The sequence below is a fragment of the Apus apus genome, chromosome 1, assembly GCF_020740795.1.
Source record: "Apus apus isolate bApuApu2 chromosome 1, bApuApu2.pri.cur, whole genome shotgun sequence".
NCBI lineage: Eukaryota > Metazoa > Chordata > Aves > Apodiformes > Apodidae > Apus > Apus apus.
The window spans coordinates 44,441,114-44,466,100 of record NC_067282.1 but is presented as its reverse complement, the minus strand read 5'-3'; the positions used below and the strand labels follow the sequence as shown (position 1 = coordinate 44,466,100).

The 24,987-nt window shown below is 41.5% G+C and overlaps 1 protein-coding gene across 1 annotated transcript; it reads left to right on the top strand.

The window, feature by feature from the left end:
• The first annotated feature begins 2,710 nt into the window (after window positions 1-2,710).
• OBI1 (ORC ubiquitin ligase 1) lies at window positions 2,711-24,796 on the top strand. Its single transcript, XM_051608401.1, has 6 exons — window positions 2,711-2,874; window positions 7,525-7,660; window positions 8,382-8,473; window positions 9,987-10,235; window positions 13,544-13,632; window positions 22,479-24,796. Exons 1-6 carry the CDS (start codon window positions 2,803-2,805, stop codon window positions 23,968-23,970), a joined length of 2,130 nt encoding a protein of 709 aa, XP_051464361.1. The 5' UTR covers window positions 2,711-2,802; the 3' UTR covers window positions 23,971-24,796.
• The last annotated feature ends 191 nt before the right edge of the window (window positions 24,797-24,987 follow it).

Sequence of the window (24,987 nt, the reverse complement as noted above, 5' to 3'; positions counted from 1 at the left end):
AGAAGTTTTTCCTCATATTTAAATGGAACTTCCTATGTTCCAGCTTGTGCCCGTTGCCCCTTGTCCTGTCACTGGGAACTACTGAAGAGTCTGTCTCCATCCTCCCTGCTCCCACCCTTTAGATACTTGTAGGCTTTAATAAGGTCTCCCCTCAGCCTTCTCTTCTCCAGGCTAAAGTCCCAGCTCTCTCAGCCTTTCCTCATAAGGGAGATGCTCCAATCCCCCAGTCATCTTTGTTGCCCTCCGCTGGACTCTCTCTAGCAGTCCCCTGTCTCTCTTGAACTGGGGAGCCCAAAACTGGATGCAGTATTCCAGATGTGGCCTCAACGGGGCAGAGTAGAGGAGGTGAATGACCTCTCTCGACCTACTGGCCACACTTTTCCTTATGCACCCCAGGATTCCATTGGCCCTCTTGGTGGCAAGGGCACATTGCTGGCTCATGGATAATTTACTATCTGCCAGGACTCCAAGATCCTTCTCCTTGGAACTGCTTTCCAGCAGGTCCACCCCTAACGTATATTGGTGCATGGGGTTCTTCCTCCCCAGGTGCAGGACCCTACAATTCCCCTTGTTGAACCTCAATAATTTCTTCTCTGCCCAGCTCTTCAGCCCGCTCAGGTCATGCTGGATGGGCAGCACAGCCCTCTGGAGCATCAGCCACCCCTTCCAGTTTGGTATCATCGGTGAACTTGCTGGGGATACACTCTGTCCCCTCATACAGGTCATTGATGAACATGTTGAACGAGACCGGACCGAGTATTGACCCCTGGAGGACACAGCTGGCAACAGGCCTCCAATTGGACCCTGCTGTGTTAATCACATCCCTCTCAGTTCTGTCACACAGCCAGGTCTCAATCCACCTCACTGTCTCCTCAATATTTTTTCAATAAAAATCAATATTTAAAAAAAAAATAATAATAACAGAGATAAAGAACAGGGATTCACTGTATTCCTGTGAAGATTGCTGGCTGCACAGTAAACACTTCCAACAGATTTCAAGCCCCAGTGGTTTTCTTGAAAATTCAAAACCAAATAATTTCACATTTCTCTTGCAAAAAATTCCCAGAGCACCCTTCTACTTAAATGGCAGGCTAATTGTGCCAGGACTGAAGGCATCTCCTCACAGTAGATGCCTTGAGTGGACAGCTTATGACAGTTTACAAGCTGGACAGCCAAGCTTATGATGATTAACGGTATGTCCATTACGTTGTTAATTGGTTCTTTCTTTAATTAAACTCATTTTTCTGAAATTTAATAAAAAGTGTTGTGTTTTAACACATGAATATTCAATCTTTATCTACTGCAACTTATTCAAACCTGTCCTTTCCCACCTAAGGATACATGGGAATCCTTACATCAAAGCCATGAGGCCTTGTCTGTGCTGGAATGTCACCGCGGATTAGTTTGCTCGCTTTATTTGCAGCAATTTACCTATATCAAATTGAAATGCATCCACGCAACTCTGTTATGTCAGCCTAAGACGTTTTCCTTGTTAATCATTGGATCCACAACTTTATGCTTGTTTGAATTAGCTGCTCAGCATTCTAAGCATTTATCATGTGGCGCAATCTTAAATCACTCGGGTCTATAATTTCCAGCATGCTGTGCCACGTTTACAAGAAACTACAGGAATCCTGGGACTGAGGTCAAGCGAGCAGACTTCTTAGGAGCCTCCCGTCCCATCAGCACCACTTCCCAGCTGCTCTCCAGCAGCCTGGAAAGCACAGCTCCAAGGCTCCGCAGTTCAGGAAGTTGTCGGTGCAAGCTAAGCAGCCGAGGAAGATTTTCATCCGTGGATTTGGCCCCTGGGTTTCCATGGATGAGGGCAGGATTCCCCATCAGGCATCGTTAGGCAAGTGCCACTGTGCCCAGCACTCGCAGAACTCGGATGCTTGTTATAGTCCTCATGTCCTTGTCGCCCTCAAGGCCAGAGGCTCGTGGGCTGAGAAGATCCCACCAGGCAATGCTTTGGGCCAAGAAGCGGGGAGTTTTGGTCAAGTCTCCTGTGGAGCGGGAGGGCAGCGTGAGAGCTGAGGGGCGAGGACGGGTGCCAGGCTGGGGCCGGGGCGGCACAGCCAGAGGCAGGGCGGCGGGGAAGGGGTGCTGGTGCCCCAGGAGATTCCCTAGAACGCGATCCCGTTCGCTGTATCCTGTTTTGGAGAAGGGGGAAAAAAAAAAAGGGGGGGGGGGGGGGGAAGCAGAAAAGTACACTCAGGGTATTCACAGGATTAAAACAGTTATTTAAACCAGCACAATTGTACCTTGGAGCAGAGGGGGGGAAAAAGGAGACACGGGGAAATATGCGGAGGAAGTCTCGGGGCAATTGAAAGGGTTAAAAATGGTCGATTTATTTAACTGAGCAGAATGAAAGCTGGGTGAGGGATAAGTCCGTAAGGGTCAAGGAGAGCCCTTGTCGTCGTCCCCCCCCCCCCCCCCCAGCTAGTGGCCCTCAGCAGCCGCTCCCCACGGGGCAGCGCTTCCCCCGGCGAAGCCCAACAACCCCGGCGGGCACGGCGAGTCCCCGGCTGCCCCGCGGCCGGGCTTTCGGCGGCGGGGCGGGGGCGGCAGGCGTGGCGGCAGCCGGCGAGCACGGCTACCCGGGGCCGCGGCTCCCGTCCGCCCTCCAGGGGAGCGCCGCAAAAACGCGCAGCGCCTTCCCTCCGCCGGGCGGCGGCTTGGCCTCGGCGGCTTGCCGTAGCGGGGCTGGCGGGGGGCCGCTGCGGCCCCAGGTACCGCCCGCCCGCCCGTGGGCCTTCCGTGCCGGCGGGGCCGGGCCGGGCCGAACCGAACCGGGCCGCCGCGATGGCACAGAACGGGCCGAGCGTCACGCTGTCCCTCACGCTGCCTATCACCTGCCACATCTGCCTGGGGAAGGTAACGGCGCCGACGCTGCCCTTCCCCCCTCAGCCTGCGCCGGAGGGCGGCCCGGTCGGCGGCGGGCACGGGGCGGGGAGGGCCGAGCTGGGCCGCTCCGGCCGGTGGCTGCTCGTGGTGGCCCGCAGCCCCGGCCCCATCGGGTTTGTTTCATTTAAGGGGCTGCAGCTCCGCGCTGGAGTGTGCGATCCCTTCTCCAAGCGCGGGGAGTGTCTCTTCTGGAGGCGGTGAGGGGCCCCGCCGAGGGGAGGAGGGGGTCGGGTCCCGTCCCCCGTGGTGGTGCGGTCATTCCCGGCTGCGGGCGAGGTTTGCCGGCACCGTGGGGACGCTGGGAACCCGTCCTCCTCCCCAGCAGGAGCCCCCCTGGGGGCTGTTGGAGGGGACTGAGGGCCCCAGCCCCCGAGGTAGCCCCCGAGCCGAGCCGAGCCGCGGGTTTATGACTGCCGGAGTGAGTGAGGGGCTTGAGGTTGGTGGGTCTTTTTCTTCCGGGGTCAGTAGGCTAATCAGGTTTAAAACACTAGGTGAGCTTGTGTTTGAGCGTGGCGCTGCGTCGTAGAGGGCAAGCGAAACAAAGAGGGGATGCACAACCAAGTGGATCTAAAAGGTATCGAGTAGAGCTGCAGCAGTCTGGAGAAGTTTCTGCTGCCTCTTTCTGTCCTCCCTCGGGCAGCGCAGGGCTCTTGCTAGTCTGTTCTTCAAAAGCCCCAGAGCTAATTTCATAGCAGTCACTAATTGCTTTCAAGTTCTTTGTTCATTTTCCAATTTTATTTTATTTTTAATGTTCCCTTGCTCTCCAAAACAAACCTCTTAAAGCACAACGGTAATCACAAGAGAAGAAATAACCTGTTAGGTTTATACTCTGGCATGTACTGTCAGATTTCTCTCTAGCTCACCTGGCCTGTACTCCAAGATCTTTGCTTCTGGAGTGATAACAAAAGGATTGGTGTGTTTGATCTGTTAAGTAGGTGTAGCGCTGGTAGTGAAAGTAGTCAGACATCTCCCTTTTCTCAACTCTCATAGTTCTGACAGGCAGTGATGCTTTTAGCAACCATGTTTACTGATTTCTTTGCTTTTCTGTGGAAGCCAAGCAAGACTTCCAGGCTGTGGTCCTTTTACCTCTCCTTTTCTGTTTATCTGTTTAATGAAAATGGGAGAACATACATTTACTGTGTCTCTAATGCAGAGTGGCTTCTCCTGAAAAAGAGGACAGTGAAGTCAAACTGATAATGTATTTGCTGTTTGAAACTGATCCTAGTGACTTTCTCATCTAAACACATGATGGATTCATAATGTGTTAACTCATATTTTGCTATAAAGCAAATGAGCTATTTCAAGCGACTGTTTCATACTTCCACTACTTTTTTTGAGTTGGTCAAGAATTGATGTTACTGAGTTTGAACCAGAAGAGAATTCCACACTCTCCTTACTTGGTATCATGCACTGAGATAATATATTAACATTATATAAATGAATGTATTGGTGGTATCTGTAATAAAGATACTTTAATGCTTTCCTTTTTGGATACATGAAGCTGTTTAAATTTTGTCAAAGTTGACTGCTCTAGCTATCCTTTTTTTTTTTTTCTTCAATACATATCCTTGCTTCTAGCTTGGAACTTCATTGAAAAACTTCTTCAGAAAAAGCTCTTATCAAGAGTAAGGTCAGAGGAAGAAAAAGTTACTTAGTTTAAATTGAAGGAAAAATCTTGCCATTTTTGTCCTGTATTGTAGGTGTATTGTAGGTGGGAGCAGGAAGTGTCATGGAGAGTTGAGATATTCTAATACTTCTATGGTTTGTAGCATAAATTTCAAATTGAGTAGAAGGCCCAACCTACAATCAGAATGTATGTCTTGCTGCCTCTGCAAAATGTGCAAAGGACCGACTGCTAAATAGGAACTATTCACTGTGCATAATGGTCAGGGGATAAAAAGAGAAGAGATATTGAAGAGAATCTTATTCAGTAAGGTCAACCACTCCTTGTTTTTAATGCGGCAGAAATCCTGGGGGGAGGGGAACATTGGCCCATTTTGTTAGTGTGAACAGAGTCATAAAGTAGATTGCCAAGACATGCAAATAACCATTTTTAGTAATAGTTAATTGCTTGGATAAATGTCATATTCGTTACCTGAATGTTCTTTTAATACAGTCCAGGCTGTCTTCTAAAATACCTGTATTCATAATGAGCAAGCAGATAAGAAGCCATCTGCATCAGGCCATTAGGTTTACTCACCCTAGTATGACTCAAGGCCTCTTGTGTTGGCTTTGGTGTAGACATTTGGGCTCAAGCACACAATTCTGTGTGTTTTCAAGCCCCCCAGGATGTCTGGGGATTTGTGTAGTGGTATCACTGTGCCTGCTTTTCATGCGCCTGCTCTTCCATTAATGCTGCTTGAAGGTCCAAAAGTGCCTTCAAAGTGACATAGATGTGTACAGGATTTGATTTTGATCTACCTAGGAATCACATTATGTGTGTGTGTGTGGAAATTAGGAAATTGCTAAAAATTACCAGCTGATCAAGCCTTCTCAGATAAGCTGTAGTCTTTCTAGACATTACTGTTGATTAAGGAACTGAAACTGCGGTAATTCAAGTGAAATGCTTTTTTGGTAATGAGTTTGTCGCAGTCCTCCACCCCCTCCCAGGCATGTTGCAGTCAGTGGCTCAGGGACTCCATGAAGGGCAGTGACACTCCCAGCCACTGTGTGACATTTCAATGCTAGCTTCTGCCACTGTTGCATGGATTCCTTTGTTTGGATCCTGAGCCAACAGAAGTACAAACGTCATCTCTGAAATGAAACTTGTAAAGGTGTGTAAATCAGAAGCACTGTACCCTGGAGAGTAATGAATGTGACTTACTATTTTGCTAGAGAAACCAAGTAGTCATTCACTTGTGAGAAGTGTGCTTTCATGTCAGGTTTGGGGTAACTGAGGGTCTTTTGCTTCCCAGGGGAGAGACTTGCACTCCTGACATATCTTTCTCTATTTGGACTATTTTATGTTATTCTGCTCTGCATCCTGTCACCGCCATTCATTTAACTATTCTCAGGCTGCTTCTGAGTAAGAAAGAAGCATGGCTAGAGAAAAAGTTGGGTTCAAAGCACTGGTGTGTTAATGCTTGTATGAATCACAGAACAGAAAAGCCTCCTTAACTAGAGGTGGAAGTGTGTAAACACTCGGAGAAATTGCTTAGTTTCTCACTCTTCACATCTTCAGTAACTTCAATTTCTGTTTCTGTATAAATAAATCCTTTGGCTCCTAAGAATGTCATACTGGAGGTTTTAAAAATATTGTGACTTCTGTAACATGACAGAGGCATAGATAGTAAATTGGAAAAGAAGCTGACAGATACGGGTCTTATCTCAAATCCATGTGTCGTTCAGTGGTAAAATGCTTGGGTTTTAGCTTATGCAACACTGTATGAGTATGATTACTACAGCACACATCTAATCTGTTTTCCCAAGTGGTTATTGATTGTCCTTTCCAGTTGCTTACTTCTCCCTCTCAGTGTTTCCTTTTTAGTTTTACTACTTTACTAATAGAATGAAAGAGGAAGATCTTGGGATTAATGAGGACTTCTGTTAAATTTGAAAGGATTCTCCTGAACTTGTGTTTTAACTGCAACACAGTAGAATCTAAAGTAATAGATCCTGGTACTTCTGTGACTCAAGCATATTTCTTGCGCAAAGACAGGGTGGAGGAGAAATGAATAATTCTTTCTAAGACCCCTAACACAGATATTAATATTAAGTCTTAAGAGATTTGAGAGTGTGAATTACAGTAAGCTGTAACAAAAGCTGCAGTAAGGCATAGATACAGGGGGAAGTCTTTTTTCTTTCGTGTTGTCCCTCTAAGCACACTTACTTTCAAACAGGGTTTATAGTTAGATAACAAGAGAGAATAAGACATTGTCATTAATATTTTCTAAGTTTGTTTACTCTGCTGCTTTGGAAGGGGAGAAAAAGCTTCGTGAAAGGATCCGTGTCTGATCAGAATATTTAATCCTTCAGTTAGCTGCCCCTTCTTGGATAATGACTTATTTAGTAGCCATGCATATCTAGCAGGAGGCTTGAATTAGTGGTTGCTGGTTCATGTTTCTGCTCCGTGGTTTTGGCCTTACCCTTTTTAAAGCTGGTTTCCATGAAGCTGATTATGTGCAGGCTAGAGTTAATCTGTAACACTATCCATTTCAGTGACACCTCTTCCAAGGCAAAGTGTTGGTTGTTGCCAGGAGCAATCCCTCATTCCCTCACTTCTAGAAACCAGTTAATGCATGTGTTTTGGTTGCATTCTGCCTGGCGAGGTGAATGCATTTCACTGAGGTAGTTAGCTATAGTTCTTGGAGGTTATGAGGTGAAGGAAGGGTGCCTGCCACACTGTGTATTAATAAGCTCTTGGAATCGAGGACCTTAGTTGTGCAAAAATGGTTATAAAAGAATATCATATTCAAGAATAGGGAAATCTGGCAGTCAGGAGGGCGCTCTTAGCTAACCCTGTGAAGCCTTGTGTCTCCTGCAATACTTGCAGTGAGAGATGGAGTAGTGTATTTTGATATTCTGTTACCTGAAAAAGCATTAAAGTATTCATAGTATCTTTCTATTTCTTTCCCCCCCGTCCCGTCCCATCCCATCCCCGTCCCCTTTTAATACTAAAAGGTCCGTCACCCAGTCATCTGTGTCAACAACCATGTCTTCTGTTCCATTTGTATTGAAGTGTGGCTAAAGAACAATAATCAGTGCCCAGCCTGCAGGATTCCCATCACGCCTGAAAATCCTTGCAAGGAAATTATAGGTAAGGACAACTTCAGGCTTTGAAATAACTATCTGGTATTTGCTGCCGGAGGAGATTCTTTTGAGTCCGAAGATGTACAGATGTTTTTTCCTCTGTGTTTTTTTTACCAGCATCTAAGGAAGATCTGACTTTAAATCTTTCCAGAAGCATACATAATAGCTACAAGGTAAAAATTCCAAAGGTGATGTGTCTATTAATGCCTAGATTATCCAAAGGCAGCAAGTACCCTGCAGCTTTAATGATTGTTTTTTAAATCTTGGTTGGACAATGCCTTTAACTGAGAAAAATGCATCTTGCTTGAAGTATTCTACCTATGCATTGCATCTTGTTAACCTAAAAGAAAAACATATCTGAACAGTCTCACTTTAAAAACCTCAGACTTTCTTGTACTAATTAAATGTACACTTGATTCTGTGGCCTCCTTGAGTCATTTTTAATAGTATGGTCTTAAATAAGATAGGATTCTGTCACGGAAAATACAAAGTTGAAAAACTGAGAAGTTGTCTTCCTGCTGTGAGGCAGGGTTTTTACTGCTAAATATCACTAATAGGTACTCATTTAACCTTTTCTGAAAATTAAAGGACTCACGTGGTAGTAGATTGGTCCAATATTAGCTGTATTTGAAGCTGATAATATGAAAAGCATTTTAAGGAGGATTACTCTATTGAATTGACCAAAAAAGAAATTATTTTAGTGTTTCCTTCATTCTGTGCTGCTTTAGGAGGAACAGGTGAAAGTGATCCTGTATTTAGTCCAACGGTCAGAAAGCACCTACGTAAAACAAGGCTTGAATTGCTCCACAAAGAATATGAGGTAAGGACATGGAGAGGGTTGGGACTTTCAGATTAACTGCGACTGTTAAATTACTGCATAGAATTGGGTCTTTTTGCTTTGAGTCCCATTCTTTTTAAACTGAGTAAAGGTTTATATTTGATCTACATGAAACTTGGCTGCATTAAAATCTCAACCTCTGGCTGAGTTTATGAGAGCATTTGCTGGTTCTTAAAGGGGTCCCACTGAAGGCATGTTGATGTTCTTTCTATGCTAGAGGTAGCCAAGTACAGCTAGTTCTATAGTTTTATGGGAATTTCACCCCCATGTGGTATGGGAGGGATTTCTTTATGTATAGTGGGTGTTGGAGGCTTTTTGTTTTGGCTTTGGTTGAAATTCAAACATTTTCTGAAGTAATTGGCTGTTTCTTGGGGAGGCTAAATTCCTTCTTAAACAATATTGCCCACTGTAACCTTCTGGCATACGCTAACTTTTATCATTGTCACCTTATCATTTTCTGAAAGTGAATGAATGCTTGAAAGTTTATCTCTGCTCTCCTGCTGGAAAAATGTTGTCTCGGGAACAGGGTGAAAAGGTGTTAATAAGGAATATGCTTGATTTGTTTTCTCAGCTGTTGTTTCCTTAATAACAGCTGTGTGAAGACATCATATATTTTGCAAGGAAACCTGTCTCAGGTAGGAGAGTAAGAAAAAGGAAATGGGTGCTATATAAAGACTGTCTTCTATGACTAACTTGCATATAGGTTAGCCTCTTTCATTCTGGATGGAAGCTGGTGTCAGGAAAAGGAGGTTTCCTGCCTTTCTATTGAATCAACTTCAAAATCACACAGATAGGCATGGATAACATAAATCTCTTAAAAAAAAAAAAACAAAACCAAAACTAAAGTTGTTCTCATGCTAGAGGAAAAAAAAAAGTGCTTGATTATTAGTGCAAATATGCCTTGGATTTTTGTAAGTGGCATGAATGGCCTCCCTTGCTTCTCTATGACTTCAGACTGATAAGAGCTTTGTTCTTTGCATCTTGAGCACCTTTCCCAAGATGTTACTACTTCTGCGTAGCTGGAGCAGCCTCTTCCAAGCAGTGTTCTGTCCACTTTAAATCTTGAGACTTTCAGCATCTGAACATGTGATGTTTCAGAACGTAAGCGAAACATTCTCAAATAACAGCAAATGAGTCAGCAGAGGAGGACCTTAAGAGCACTCTTGATACAGGAAATCCTCCCATATAGTGCCCTAATAATAGATTAATGATGCTGAATGCTTTGAAGCTTTTGGTCTGCCTGCCAGTTTGTTCAGGGTCCTTTATGTAGTCAAGGGATTCCCTACACTAACACCTTCACTGTGTTTGAGTGTTCAGGTTGATTAAAGTCCCGCCTAAAGCACAATACATAAGCATACTTAGATATATGTGTAAGTGAAAGCATGTGTCTGGGCTTGCCAGAACCCATGTTTCTAAAGTGCTGTGGGAGCTTGCCAGTATTGTTTAATTCATCTCATGCATTATTTTAATTCCTGTGAATTTCTGACATCTTTAGGATGAAATAGAATCCCTGCAAAAAGAAGTGGAAGATCTGAGAGGTAAAAATCTCAGTTTACAGACACAGCTGAAATCTCTTCTGGATCCTAGAACATCAGCATTGTCTTGCCAAAATGAGCAAACCAGCCAGTCAGCAAATGAAGCAAGTTCCAGTGGCACAGAAACCCAAGAGGAGTGGAGTAAAAAGCTGAAAGCTGTCAATGATATGTATGAAAAAGAGATGGATAATGTGGAAAAGCTAAAGGAGGTAATAAATACATTTCCTCAGTTATCTTGTAGTGTAACTGTTTCAGGTTAGTTGAACAGGAGCTGGAGCTAGCATGACCTCTGGGTACTTCATAGATCCAGAAGAAAAGGAAGAAATTGAATTCCAGTGGCTGTTGGTGTATCATAGTATTTCCATATAGCCTTTGCAAGTGTCAGGTGTTATTGCTTGTTCTAGTGGGTCTTATATGTGACTCTTCAACTCCTTTGTCACTCTCTGACTGGGTAATTGGATTATAGTAGCACTTGTCACCAGTATTGATGACCAGATTTTTCAGGCTTTCAATAATCTATATAATATATCTATTTTACAACATTCAGTGGCCAAACACAGTTCAGTTGGCTGAGGCAGATTTTGCACTATTGCCCTCCATGCTAGCTGATATTTTTGGTGCAATTTGCTGAGACAGAGTAACTTGACCCTTTGACCGAAAATAGACAAGCTTCAGCATTTTATGACCAGAAGATCCTTTACTGGAAACCTGCGGCTTTTTTGTACATCTTGAATGTAATGTAGAATAAAACCTGATACTGCAAAAGGGAGGGATGCAGGAGATGGTCATATGAAAATACATCTAAATAAAAATACCTTGCAAAAATTACCTGAGGGCACACAAAGGATCACCTCGAACATTTCTAGATTATTTTGAAAGGTAAGGTGGAGATAAATTAATTTGCATTTATTCAAAATGCTACCTTTTTTTCTTTTATTAACAATCCTGAGTTGCCTCGTGCGAAACTAAAACATTATCTGTTTAGGATGTTATTAATGCTTACAAAGGAAAAAAAAAATGTTTACACTTTTCCTGTGCTAGAGACTCACATTGTACTGTTCTGCCATTCTGTTGTTAATGGGATGCTTCTAGATTTACCTCTTTGTAGTCTAAAGTAAATCCTGGCCCTGATTGGACTATGCAATAATCACTAAAAAGAATAAACTGAGTTTCCAAAATTAGCTTTCTCAATAGCTTAGCTAGACTCAGGCTTTGACTTTACAGGCTGGGACACACCTTCTGCCCTCGTAAGTGGATCCCAGAAGAGCTTCAGAGTTCACAAAAGGGGATTCGCAGCAAGTAGTTTGCATAATTTTTTTTGCACTTTTTTTTGCCCCATAAAATTAAACTTTGTTTTTTGTTTGTTTGTTTGTTTTGTAGTGACTGAGGTTTTTAACTCTTTCCTTAGGTAAGAAAAAGAAGAATGTAGCAGGGACTGAAGGAGGGGCATGTTTGATTTTTTTCTATATAATTTCAGTCTTAGCAAGGAAAGAGTTTTAAGCTTATGGAGTTTCTGAATTTGATTAAGGGTTAGATATTAATAGAGGCTCAGATGGGTTTTAGAGACCAAGTCTAAAACTGATTATAGAATCATTTTGGTTGGAAAAAACCTTTAAGATTACTGAGTCCAGCGCTCTCTTCCTGTCTGTTCCCTGTTCAGCAGTGCTTAATTCCAGAAGTACCTGAAGTCACCTGGCTTTTCTTTTAGACCTTGTTTCACTTCCAAGTATGTGCTGACTCAACCCCAGTCTGAACAGCAAGACTGCTTTCCCATGTACACTCAGAGTGGAACCAGAAAACTTATCTCCTAATGTAGCTGACCAGGAGTATCAACCACCCACCACTTCCCAGTGAGACAGAGTCCCTCAGAAAATATGGTTGCCATGACTTTCTTTTTAAAACCGGCCTAAACCAGGAAATAGCAGCCACCTGTATCGTTTAATGTCCTAGAGCAGAGACTCCCAAAGTGGGCATTGCTACTTCGAGTGGCATCGTAATGATTGTGGGAGTGGTGATACAAACCCAGCAGTAGAAATACGAGTCACAGTATGCTCATTAATAATGTGGTTACATGAACTCATTAATCTAGCCAGTGTGCTGCAAGTGAGGATCTCTCACAGATTACCGTCATGGAGAGCAGAGCACTCTCTGGAAGAAGGACACTGAAGAGGTTCAGTCCTGCTGTGCCATGTGCCAGGTGGATGCCCTGCATACTAACTCTACACAAGTCATGCAGTGTCCTGTATGATTGTGTGGCTGGTGGAGCTGTGTCTCTGAAAAGAGAGAAAGGGCTTGGCCATGGTGTTAAATGGTTTGTTTTCCCTTTGGAAATAAGGTGTCCTTCATTGTTACTCATTGCTTTCAGGGTAGTTTTTTGTACTTTGATTTTTTAAACACCAGTAGTTGACACTCAGGCACCCAAGCCCTGGGCTCACCCTTCCTATTCCTTCTTTACTTGAAGTGTCTGATTAATTTTTCTGCCTCGGTGAATATTGTGGTGTCTGGGGGGAAGAAGGGTGGGTGAGGATGGTGTTTGTTTTGGGGGTTTTTTGCTCCATTGCTCATCCCCATGTGTCTGCCTCATTTGCTGAGGTTACTGGGAATATTTGTATATGCATTTAGTTTTCTGCCTCTCTTCTTTCACTCCTTGATGCTTCTGAAAAAGTATATTTCACACTTGAGCCCAGTTGCAAAGCTCTTTCTTTGGATCTAACTCTAGATTGTACTTTTATAATATAGTGGAAGCATCATCTAATTGAGGCTACGAATGGGTCCTGGACTGGTGGTGCAGTTTTCGACATACAGAGATTGAGCAGTCTGTAAAGTGAAAAGAGTGTTTTCTACTTGTTAGGAAGGTGGCATTCATTGTTCTGAGACACGGCAGCAGGAAAACTTCTCTTTATGTGAAGTATCTTGTTAACAAGGTTGTCTGCTGAACTGGGAGGAAGGAATTGACCTCAATTCAAGGAGTCAGAAGGATTGAGAATCGGGAGTCTTAATCACAACATCCTGAAAGAAAGTGAAGAAAGACTGCAAATAACTTGTCGTAATGGATTTACATCCATAGGATAACTGTGCTTTAAAAACAACAAGCCAAAAAAACCAAAGTAATCTTACTTGAAATTGGAATAGAGGAAGCTGTTCAACATGAGTTTTGCTGATACCTGCACATTGTAATGTTAATGTACTTAACGTATTTAGTCATGTGGAAAAAAAAACAACATGGAATTGCCATTAGTACATTTCCTTAATGACTTTCTGTGCTAACTAACATAGCTGTGTTTATTTCCCTAGATAGGACACTTGTGATGTATTTTGGGAATATAAATAAAAAATGTCTTGTTCGCTATTCAGTTTTGCAAGCCATTTCCCATAGTGATTTTTAAGTGGTGTCCCTGTCTGAAGGCTGTTACCTGCCTTCACATTTCTACTTCTGTCTCTTTAAAAAGGAGAAACAGCTATAAATATTAGAAATAATTTCTGGTTTATTGTATACTTACTTCTTCCTTTTCCTTAGGCAAATAAGAAACTGAGCATGGAGAACAGTAGCCTTTTAAGAGAGAATTTGCGACTAAAAGCTGAAGTTGATAGTAGATCACCCCAAAAGTAAGTGAATATTTTAAAAGCTACCATATTTTATTTATAGACTGTTTAACTGTTATAGGACTTTAATCTAAAAGTGTGGTGGTTTGCATGGTGTTGCATATGTATCTCCAGGTAGACTTTGGAATTTTTCTCCTCGTAGACTGGGGTAACAAATGGAACTTAAAGAACAGCAGCAAGTATACAGTGAAGGGATGTGATAAGACTACAAGTGTGGTTTCTTGCATTATCTGGCCAATATTGAAGGACTGGATTTATTAGTTGATTGCTGCAGTTAGCTTATCTTTGTTATTGGGAAATTTCTGAATCTGATACATGGTGAAAGTAGGTCTGTTACTGAGTGCAGAAGTTCTGGTTAGTTGTTTTGTTTTATTCTTCCTTTTGCTGCCTTCAGGGTTTGTTCTGTGGACTTAGGCTCCCTATCCAAGGAAGGTCCTAGATAGCTTTGTGTCTTGACAAGATAAATGGAGTCAAGCTTCTGCAGCATGAGAACATCGTTCCCAAAACTGACACCTGTGTTTAATACTCTGTCTTCAAACAGTTAAAACATCAATGATAATGACCTCAAAAAGCAGAAACTTTACCATACTGATTACAGCTGTATGCTAAGGTACCTCTGCTTGGAAGTACTTTGTGAGGCAACATGTTCATATTTTTAAAGCTCTGTTCCTTTCTTTCATTGGTTTTCTACCTTTTTACTCTCACTGGTTTTGAACTTAAAAAGCTAAGAGCAGCATTGGACAGAGGTTTATATGATGCTTTTGAGGAAGAGGGTTGAGGGGTACCTGTGTAGTGTGTGAAGAGAGCTCTCGGGATTTTGTTCTATTTCACAGCTTACTTGCTGGAAGATTAAATTCATCCTTGTAGAGAGTTTGCCAGGCTGCTTATCACTCAAAACCACAGGAAAGAAGATGCACGATCCTTCTGCTGTTAAATGCATAAAAGTACATTCTGCCCTGAAGTCTCCTAATAAGGGAGATAGAGCCCTGTGTAAGGTCTTGGCAGTGGAGAGGCCTTTAATGGTATGGAATATCTTTTCCCATAAGATTCAAGAGTGAGTTGGCAACGATGGCAAACTTGAAGAGTAAATAGATGTAACTAAAATAAGAGCTGGAAGGGACCACACCATCTAACTTGATTTTACTTTACTTACGTCAGGTAAACTTCACAGTGGAGAGATTTTCCGTTTCTTCTAGCTTGTGCATGCTTTTACCATTCTGTTGGTCAGAAAAATTAGATATTGGGAGTGGGGAAGGGGAGGTTGTGTGAAGAACTAGTCTTTGTTATAAACTGATCATTTTCCCTTCTTTTGCCAGTGTGGCCTAAAACAGTAGCCAGCCAATTTCTTCTTTATAAGCACAGATATAGCCAAATGTTATTAGAAATGAGCCAGTGTCAAGGTCTGTTTTGCAGCCCAGATGCCAGCTAGATTGGCCTGTCCATGACTACACTATTAAATGGCTTTTTTGTTTGGGTTTGTTGTTTCTTTTTCTCTAGAACAAACAGCCCCATCCTACCTGTCTGTTAGAAATGAGCTTTGGTACATGCTAACTCTAGGATTGTGCATGGGAATTGAACACGTGTTGAATCAGGCGTAAACTGGGCCAGGAACAACAGTTCAGACCCTTCAGGGGTCTGGACAGTTGCATGCCTGTACACTGCTTCTGTTATCTTCAGCTTTGGCTTTACTTTGAACCCAGTGGTGCATTACAAGAATCTAAGTATGCTCAAGGAAGAATGTGTCCTGGAAGAAACCATTCTGCTTCTTAAACGTAGTGATTTTGGTTCACCCTACCTATACCCATTCAGCCCTAGTTATGTCTTCTAAACTGAGTTTGTCCAGTTCTTCTAGATAATGTGACTTAAGACGAAAGGTAAATTTCTGATGTACTTGGTTTTGCTGTAATTTTGGGGCTTTTCAGTGTCTCTGATTTTTCTGAAGTGTTAATGCTTGGAACTGGGTCTTAGATTCCAATTGAAGCCTCAGTAGTGCTAAGTAGTGCAGAAAAACTTCTGTCTTGCATCATCTTCTAATAATATCTTGCACTACCCTTTTTGTTGCCTTCTTGTAGCTGACACTTTTAGCATGAATGGCCAGTACCAGGTTTACTAAATAGTGCTTAGAAAGTTACCTTCGTACTTCATTTTGTGTCTGTGCTACTAATGTCCCCTTCCAAAGTGTGGGACCTTATCTTCAGGTTGATATTTTGATGCACATGTCAAGCTTAAAATAATTCTTTTGAACTCCAGTCACATCCTTCAAGTGGTAGGAAGTCTCTCCCATCTTAATGTTGTTTGCAGATTTTGCAAATTAGCTTATACCCTTGCAGTCATTAGTCTGGTCAATATCTAGAACAGACTTAACATCTGAATGTTCTTCCAGTTCTGATAGCAAACTTTGATAGTATCTAAATGGTCTTTCAGCTAGGCTTCACACACTAAGTGGGGGTTGCAGTAACTGTTTTCTTACTTTACTTATGAAATCAGAATTGAAGGCATAAACATCAGAGGCTGACAATGGCACTATAAGTAAACTTTTCTATGCAGGTACGCTGATTTGCCAGTACAGTGGTTTCAGTGTATTTTATTCAGAATTGTTCAGAAGGTAATTTTTGGAAAAAGTTTCTGAATGGCACTCTACTGGAATTTAAAATAGCTACCAGATAGAATCTATGTAATTTAGCATCACCATCATTGTTTCATTTGTCATATATTTCTTAGTTTCTGATTGTCATGTATGGATTCAAACTAGCTAGATAACTAACTAAAATGTGTATCAAACGATTTTTGAAAGGCTTTGTCAGTATTCGGTCACCTTATCTCAAGCATAGTTTATTTTGTGCATAATGGCACTAGAGCTAAACGTCACAACCTACATTATTTTATCAAGCTTTGCTTTATAGCAAAGGAAGCACTGTTAGCAGGTGGATGAAACAGAGTCTTCTTCTGACATAACAGGAAAAACATAACTAGCCTTTTTCAGTGATCAATAAAAAACTTTTACCATAGTCTTGAGTTTTTTCTTTGTTCATATCCATTAAAACCTGCTGAAAAAATGTCATGTATGTCAATAAAATTGACATTGTGGCCATGACAGAGATTTTTACAATTTTTTTAATTGACAGTGCTGATTGATGAGATTTATTTTTTTCCTGAAACATTTTGGAGAGTAGACCATCCATCCCCAGAATAATATACCATTATATAGATGGAAAATAGGTCTGAAAAGCATATAGAGGTAATTTTATTGCTCTGATTCTTACCAAAGACCTGTGCTGGACTTCCATTTCTCGGGCAAATCAGACTGAGGGTTTGGTGGTTCTTGCTTGCTCTTTGTTTGCTCTTTTTCCTGAGGAATTTTCAGTGACTTCCATTTTCCCAATGCAGAACAGGAAAACTTCTAAAGCCTAAGTTTTTCAGGATGATAGAGCCCTGTTACTTCCAGCTTTATTTAAAATAGAAAACTATTAGATCTATTGGCACAGCACAATGGATCTAAAAGCATTTTTGGCAAAGGGATGTTTGCTTTCTACCTGAAGGAAAATAAGTAGCAAGTCCATCCACTCCAGGGTATAGTGTATTTTATGAATGGTTAGATTCAAATTAGCTTGAACCAGGCTTCTAGGCTTCCTAGGAGTCTTTTCCCTAAATATTTAATTTCTTATGCCAGTTAAAATCCCAGTTTGAAAAACTATCTGTAACATGCAGAAAATAGTTATGTTATCTCTTTTCTCTGGTTTTGTGAGTTGTTTTGTTGTTTTGGGATTTTTTTTTCCCCCTGTTTCTTCAGTTTTACTGCTTATCTTGTCTAGATTTGTGACTTCAGGTATCTGCACACTGAAGTCTAAGACTGTTGACTTTTTAGGTCAATCTGTACAATATTCAGGTTTTTTATCTAATTTGAATGTTTCCACTGATTTAATTCAGTCTGTATCTCTCTGAGCTTACAAATAGACTTCTCGGAACCTGTGTCCAGGGTGCAAAGGGTAAGAATGTTGCTGTCTTCCTTGATAGGAAACTGGGCTTCTTTCTCACCTCCCTACAAGCCTGCTGTCACAGAAGAGTGCTCATCTTCAAAGATGGCTGCAGTGTGGCCTTAGAAGTAAATAAGAGAAAATGCTATTTTTAGTAGCCTTCAAAACAACTTTTGAGTTCTTGCATCATAGCATTAAACCCTGAAAAAGGACCCACTCCAAACATGAAGATTTAAACCTTAAGCAGATGGGTCAGGACATTCACATCTCGCTGCTTGGTTTTGTGGGTTTTCTGGTAGTAATTCTGAAGTAATCCTATCTGGTTTATGCTATTCTCCAACTTTGAGCATAATCTGGCTTTCCTGTGTGGAAGACCAGTGCTGTTTCACTGAACGATGCCAAAATGCTTGGAGGGGCTTTGCATGTTTGTCTGAATTTGCCAAATTCACAAAGTGAAAAGAGAAGCTTATTTCAAATAATGTACCTTTCCTGTTCTTCCATTCAAATCCTGCTTCTCTGCAGTCATCCAACAAACAGTGAAGCTTAGCCTTGGTCATGTGATGAGATGGAAGTGGATTTCCCTGATGCTCAGGAGAAATTTCATTAGGAAGGCCATGTATCATCAGGTTGATTTGTACTCTTGTCAGCTGTGTGATGAAGGGGATTTACTATCCAGTATTTGCTTATATTGAAAATAACTTGTTATTTTACAAGCTTAGAAAATCAGCTATAGCAAGTGCTTCTACTGCTTCCTAAAAGAAGGAGCCATTGTACACTTCTGTCAGCCAGCCTAGTCTGCCAAATGGAAAGCAGTAGCAGACTATGTCCAGGACATTTTCTTCAGCGGAACCAAATTGCATTACCAATTCATTTATTTTCTGGCTTCAGATCTTAAACAGAGCAACATGCTTGATGTATAGCTCTTGACTTTTTTTTTTTTTTGCTTGCTTGCTTGGTAGGTAAAGGCCCCCATCTGACAGTAACTGTTTTTTCTTCTTAAAAATGCCTGTGCAAATATGACACACTTGTAAGGCAATTGTATTTAACCTGGGATATTGTGAAGATGTTGCTGCAGATCACCTTTCATAGTTGATGTAGACGATGACTGCAAAACTTGTTCTCATCTAGCTGCATCTGGTACATGATATCACAGAAGGGCTGTAGAAACTAGGAGGGCTTTCAGTTGTTTTGTTCTTGAATTTCCTACCTCTTTTCTTTCCATCTAAGTGCAGAACCAAGTGGAAATGTGTTTCTAAATGATGGGACTGGTTTTGGTCGTGCACTTAAATTGCCCTGATCTCAAACTGTGACAAGCTCTGACTGTACATTTTCTTTTACCACTTCTTACCCTTAGTTTCCTTTGGAGAGTGGATCATGCTCATGTATCTGAGATACAGGGCAGTCCCTAGTCTGGGCCATTAGGTGATTAGAACTGGAGAGTCAGATTCCATAGCATCCTTGCAGCCCTACTCTTCCATAAATGTTTATACATGAAAACTATTTGCTGCTACTGCTTGCTGTCCACAAACAGAAATGTTTGTATGGGATGTCTGGTTTTAAACTGAGTTGATATGAGTTAAGGGCTCGACTAGTCAGACCTGCTACAGTCAGTGGTCACTGATGTCTGAAAATAAAACCCTAGAGCTGAATTTGTAGAACTTATAGATGAGAAGGAACAACTGAAGAAACTTGTTCTGTTGCGGAGGAGGGGCTGTTACACATTCCAAGCAGATTCTATAGTGTCAGACTGAATTTTAATTTATTTTCATGTGGCTGTACTGCATTCTATTATTATCCTCGGACCATGAGTTTTTGGCTGTGGCACAGCTCACTGTACATCTGAAGGGGAAAGGAGGTCACTTAAGAGGGTGGTTTGATTTGGGGAGATGGAGGGGGTTCTGGCTTCTTCAACCAAAATATGCATGTCTTCCAAGCTGTCTGCTGACCTGCCAGATCAGTCACTAAAACACCTCTGTCATGCTCCGGGATGGAGTAATTGGTTTAAATATGTGTGTTGTAATGTGGAGATCTTAAAAACCCATGTCCTTGAAGATTTGGGAAGTAAATGCATGCAAGTCTCAAAGCAGGAACAGAAAGCAACTACTGTTCTGGTACTTAACTGCAGAGGTAACTGTTTTTAGGCAGCATGTCAGATGCTGCATTTCTGAAAACCAAAGTTCCCAAGCACATCCCCCTACAACAATTAACATATTAGTGATGCTGTTTGGCTTTGAATGACATACTGTCTTTTTTTTTTTCTTTTTTTAACCTGAGGACACTTGTTATAAAAGTTGCACTTGAGAATACAGTGCTTCTTACTCATAAGCAAGTCTCAGGCTGTCACTAATGCTATTTGCATTAAATAAACATATTACACCATTCTTCCATTAAAAAGGAATTGCCAGGTATGCATATAAATGTAAACATGTTTAATTTTTATGTCAAAGTGTCTGTTACAGCAGACCTCAGAAAATGTTCCATATTTTGCATAAGCATTTTTCGCCACCTCTCTCACTTGACTGTTAAGCTATATTGTATTTTTGCATAATTTTTTTATCCTTTGTTAAGCAGTGTAAGGTTTGCTCCTGAATAGGTCTGTTAGAGAAAGGCAAAATAAATACTTTGGAATCAACCTGGGAAGCAAGGAAGGGTCTTTGCTTGTGCTCTGCTGTGCTATAGTGGCTCCTTCAGTATTTTAAACTAAAATGTGAGTTCCTTTAACTGAAGGAGGGAATAAGCCAAAATTTGTTGTATACGAGGATGCTTGTTTAATTGTAACCACTTGCAGTGGGCTCTTTTTCCAGGCAACTAGCAACAAGACAAGAGGGCATAGCCTCAAGCTGCTCCCAGGAGGTTTAGGTTGGGTATTAGAAAGTAGTCCCTCACGGAGGGGGTGATGAGACATTGGAATGGACTTCCCAGGGAAGTGGTGGAGGCACCATCCCTGGATGTGTTCAAGGAAAGGCTGGATGTGGCACTTAGTGCCATGGTCTAGCCGATGTTGTGGTGTTAGGTCATAGGCTGGACTTGATGATCTTAAAGGTCTTTTCCAGCCTTGGTAATTCTGTGATTCTGTGTGATTCTTTAACTGGGTAGAGGTAGTGCAGAGTTTGGGGGGTGGGGTCTTTGCCTCCTTAGAGTTCTAATCCAGCCAGCTTCTTTTAGGGAAAAACGGTATCTTACTAAGTGAACACTCCTGTTCTAAATGTAAAACTACTACCTTGCCATTTCATGTCTACAAAGCACCGGGTGGCACGTCACAAAATGGTGCAGTTTAGGCTGATCTGAGTTTAAAAATGGTCTAGTAGGGGTTCTGTGAAAGAACTGACAGATTTTTCTGTGAATCTTTCCCACCACTGAACCGTCAACACCAAAATATGCGAAGTCCCTTAAATATGCAGAAGCAGTTGAGCAGTGATACATGTCAGTAGATCTGGTCAGTCGTGCCCAACTTGTTTGGGACTGGTGACAACCCTTCTTTTCCGCCACTGCCCACTTAACTGTAGTGCAATTGTCAGCGTAGAGCAGTTTCCTGCTGCTTTGGGCTCAGGAATTGAAGAAACAAAATATAGTTCAGTTCTTTACTGATCTATGGTTGTTTTGCCAGCATGGTCCCAAGTCACAGATTTACCACCTTCAGACCTCACTGGTCTAAGGGTTGCAGTGGGAGCATTTTGCAAAGGGATGAGGGGATGGAATGAAAAAATGGAATGGCAGTTCACTGTGACTCGAAAGATGCTAAAAGAGGGACAGAGAGACAGACAAATTAACAGCGTGGAAATTTCAGGAATTGTTTGTGCTGGAAGAATGAATATAAACTTGTGCTGTAATGTGAAGCTGCAAGATGGGAAGTGGAGGTTAGTGTAAGCCCACTATTGAATTGTAATTTCTTTGTGATTTAAAACCTTATGTGTCAGAGTTGCCCAGTAGGTGCAGGTCCTTCCCTCCTTCCTAATAGAACCAGAACTTTTACTGTTTTTTCTTTCTGTAAATTGAAAGCCTCAGATGGAGCAAGGAATTCCCTGGTGCCCACCTGTCAGTGACAGGTTAGAATTAGTTAGGGCATATAGCTGAAACCTTCACCTGCCCTCTGGGGAAGGTCAGTCTTGAAAGCTGGTGGAGGATGGGGGAAAGGGCAGTCCGTATCTTGGCAGTTGAAAATATGCTGAAGCTGGAAGCCCCACAAACACCTTTCACAAACCACAAGTGGCAGGGTTTTGGTATTAAAGTCAAGAAGAAATTTGATTGTTCTGGTTGTTAAGCTCAAAAAAACAAGTGGCTCTGAAGTAAATGGAAGTCCCATCCATGCAATGGCCAAGGAAAAGCTGTGTATCTAAGGGGAACATAATGGAATTGTCTATAAATTTAAACCACCTCAAAAGACTGGTGCAAATTTTTAATTTTATATTGGCATTTTATATTTGACAAGGTGACATTGTGTAAAAAATGTATTGTAAAACACTGCTGTACTCTAGGCAAATGATTGAATGTAAATATTTCAAGATGTGGACCACTGTTCAAATGTTATCATAAATCTTTGCCATTGTTTTAGGGGATAATTCTTCATGCATATTTGAGTTGAATTGATGGAATCATCCCCTGAAAGGGTAATCTGCTTGTTATTGCCTTACTGCTACTAATAGTTTAATTTTGGCTTTTAAGCTATTCACCTCCACCCTTACATTATATATGATGATTTATTCTTTTTTACAGCTAGCGGAGAAAAGTTTTGACTGTTGTTTTCAAATTAACACAATGTTAATTAACATTAACACAACGTTTACTAGCTTTGTTCTTTCTTGAAATGAGCTCACAAAGCATCACAATTATGTCTTTTTCCAGCTTAATATTTTCTTTCTTTTTGACTTCTGGCAGGTTTGGTAGGTTTACAGTAGCTGCACTTCAGTCCAAAGTAGAACAAAGTGAACGTGAGATGAACCGTCTAAAAAAGGCACTAGAAAGAAGTGATAAATACATAGAAGAAATGGAGTGTCAGCTTTTACAGCTGAAAAATGCAGGCGAAGGAACTCAGACAGCAAGTGCTGTTAGTGAGAGAGTGCTCTCCACGGATGCTAAAGGAGCTGAGAGCAGTGAAGATACATGTTTGAAAACACAAGTTGAGGAGAAGAAAGCTTTGACTACCACTCAAAGTCCTCACAGCCTTGAACAGCTGACAAGTGGTGGAACTTGTTTAAGCTCTTCTAGTCAAGATGGTTCAAATGGTTCAAATACCCAGTGTGCCCCAAAGAAAGAGCTATTTCCAGGATGTCAGGGGGTTCTGATGGATGAAAATACTACAAATATGGATGCCTGCTTAGAAGAGCAGTGGAATAAAATTGAGGAATGTACCCCATATAAGGGTGAAGAACTTTATGATCTTCCACCACCATGCACTCCTTTTCTGTCCCTCAGTCGCCTTCGGTTGAACACTCCCGATGGAAAAGAACATGCGAGGAAACCATCAACATTCCTGAGAAAACTGAAATTTGAAGAGTTTTGTGACACTTCAGATGATTGCAGCAAAGATTCTGCAGAGCACAGCACAAGCAGCTGTAATAGCGAAAAGAAGCTGAACTGTTTTGCTACAGGAAAATCAGGTTTTTGGGGCACCTGCCCAACCAGTTTTGCTGAGAACTTAGATTTTGATGACTCAGAGCAAAACTCAGTAGCTGGTCAGACATCAGCAAAGTCCAGTGATAAAACAAGTTCTTGCTTACCTAAAAGGCTGCATACTCTCTGCTTTTCTGAAATGAATCGCACAAGAACCTCCAGTGAGGCATCTATGGATGCTGCCTACCTCGATAAAATTTCCGAATTGGACTCAATGATGTCTGAATCAGACAATAGCAAGAGCCCATGCTACAATTTCAAGTCCTCTGATCTTGATAATGCTTCAAAGTCAACAGAGTGCTCTAAGCTTCTGAATGAAACGGAGAAGAAGCTGGAAGACATGAATGAGGAGCAGAGTATGAAGTGTCCAGAGACAAGTGAACTAGCAGTTGACAGAGCTGCCTGGAAATCTGCTATGTTTTCCAACCTGTCTCCATCTGAACTAGATATGAATGACCATTTTCCATCATTTACAGGCCAGAACGCAGTGACTAGTGATAGCAAACCTCAAAACTGTTTATTTCAAAGAGACTTTTCCCAGAGTTTGCTGTTCAGTAACTCACAAAGGTTGTTTGAGGAACAAAAGTTTGGTTCCTGCTTTTTGAAGATGTCATCTGATCTGCACAATCAGCTTAATCCTCCTTGGGCGTCTTCCTTTATATCTGAACGGAAAAATAAAAATACCAGTCAGTCAACCAAAAGGAAAAGTCAAAGCAGCGTCTCCAGTGCTAGTCCATCAAAAACCACCAAAAACTGACTGCTTGGAAATCAAACATGACTCGGTCTTCAACCTGCAAATGTTTAATATCTACAGGTGAACCTAATTTTTAATGACTTCCATGCAATCTCTTTTTTTCGTCTGTGTGAAAACTGAACATTCCCTTGCCCTTTAGGAGCTCTTTCCTAGGGAAGAACCATGACAGATTATTTTCTTTGACCGGGTATTTTGTTTACTTGTGTGTTTTGGGTGGTGGGTTTTTTTCACGTTACATGATCTTTCAATGGTGATCACAGATAATGGCTCCCTTGAACAGGAGCTTTAAGTGTACTTGTCGAATCAGTCGTTTATGTAAGAATTTGTTTTAAAGGTTACATTTCCCATTCCTAAAGATGACATTTTGTGCATGTAAGGCAACTACTGGTTATATATCCTGTGACTTCATGAAATTGCCATAAAACAATGTCAGTTTTGCCATAAAACTTTTCTCCAGAGGAAATGTTGTTGCTTGGACTGTTTCATAGCACTGTACTGTACTGAAACTCGTTGTTTTAAGTGGGTGTAAGGTAGCAGCCTCTTTTTTTTCAGGGTTACAGCACTTCAATTAGAAGACGTCTCTACTTCAGCACTGCAAACATGGCTTGGATTTTTTGAAGTTAAGCACAATTTTTAATTTAGTTCCCCAAAATCAGTGTTATTCTAAATGTGTTCAGTATGCCAGTATAGACCATAAAAATGGGTTTGTATGCTAATGACTTGTTTACCTAATGTGCACTGAACATTTTACATTAATACTGTACCATTTTACATTAATACTGCATGCTTTTCTATGTGAATTGAATAAAACATGTTATAAGCACTGTAATCCTTGATGTTGCCTCAAATATTGAATTAGCGAAAAGACAATAGGGAAACTTTCATCTAAGTTTTGTAAAACATAAATGTGAGCTTATTCACCAAAAAAAAAAAAAATCAAATCTCCCCTCCTCCTCCTTGTTAGATGTCTTACCATTCTAGTGTCAGCATCGATACGGTTGATGGAAATGGCTTTCGGCC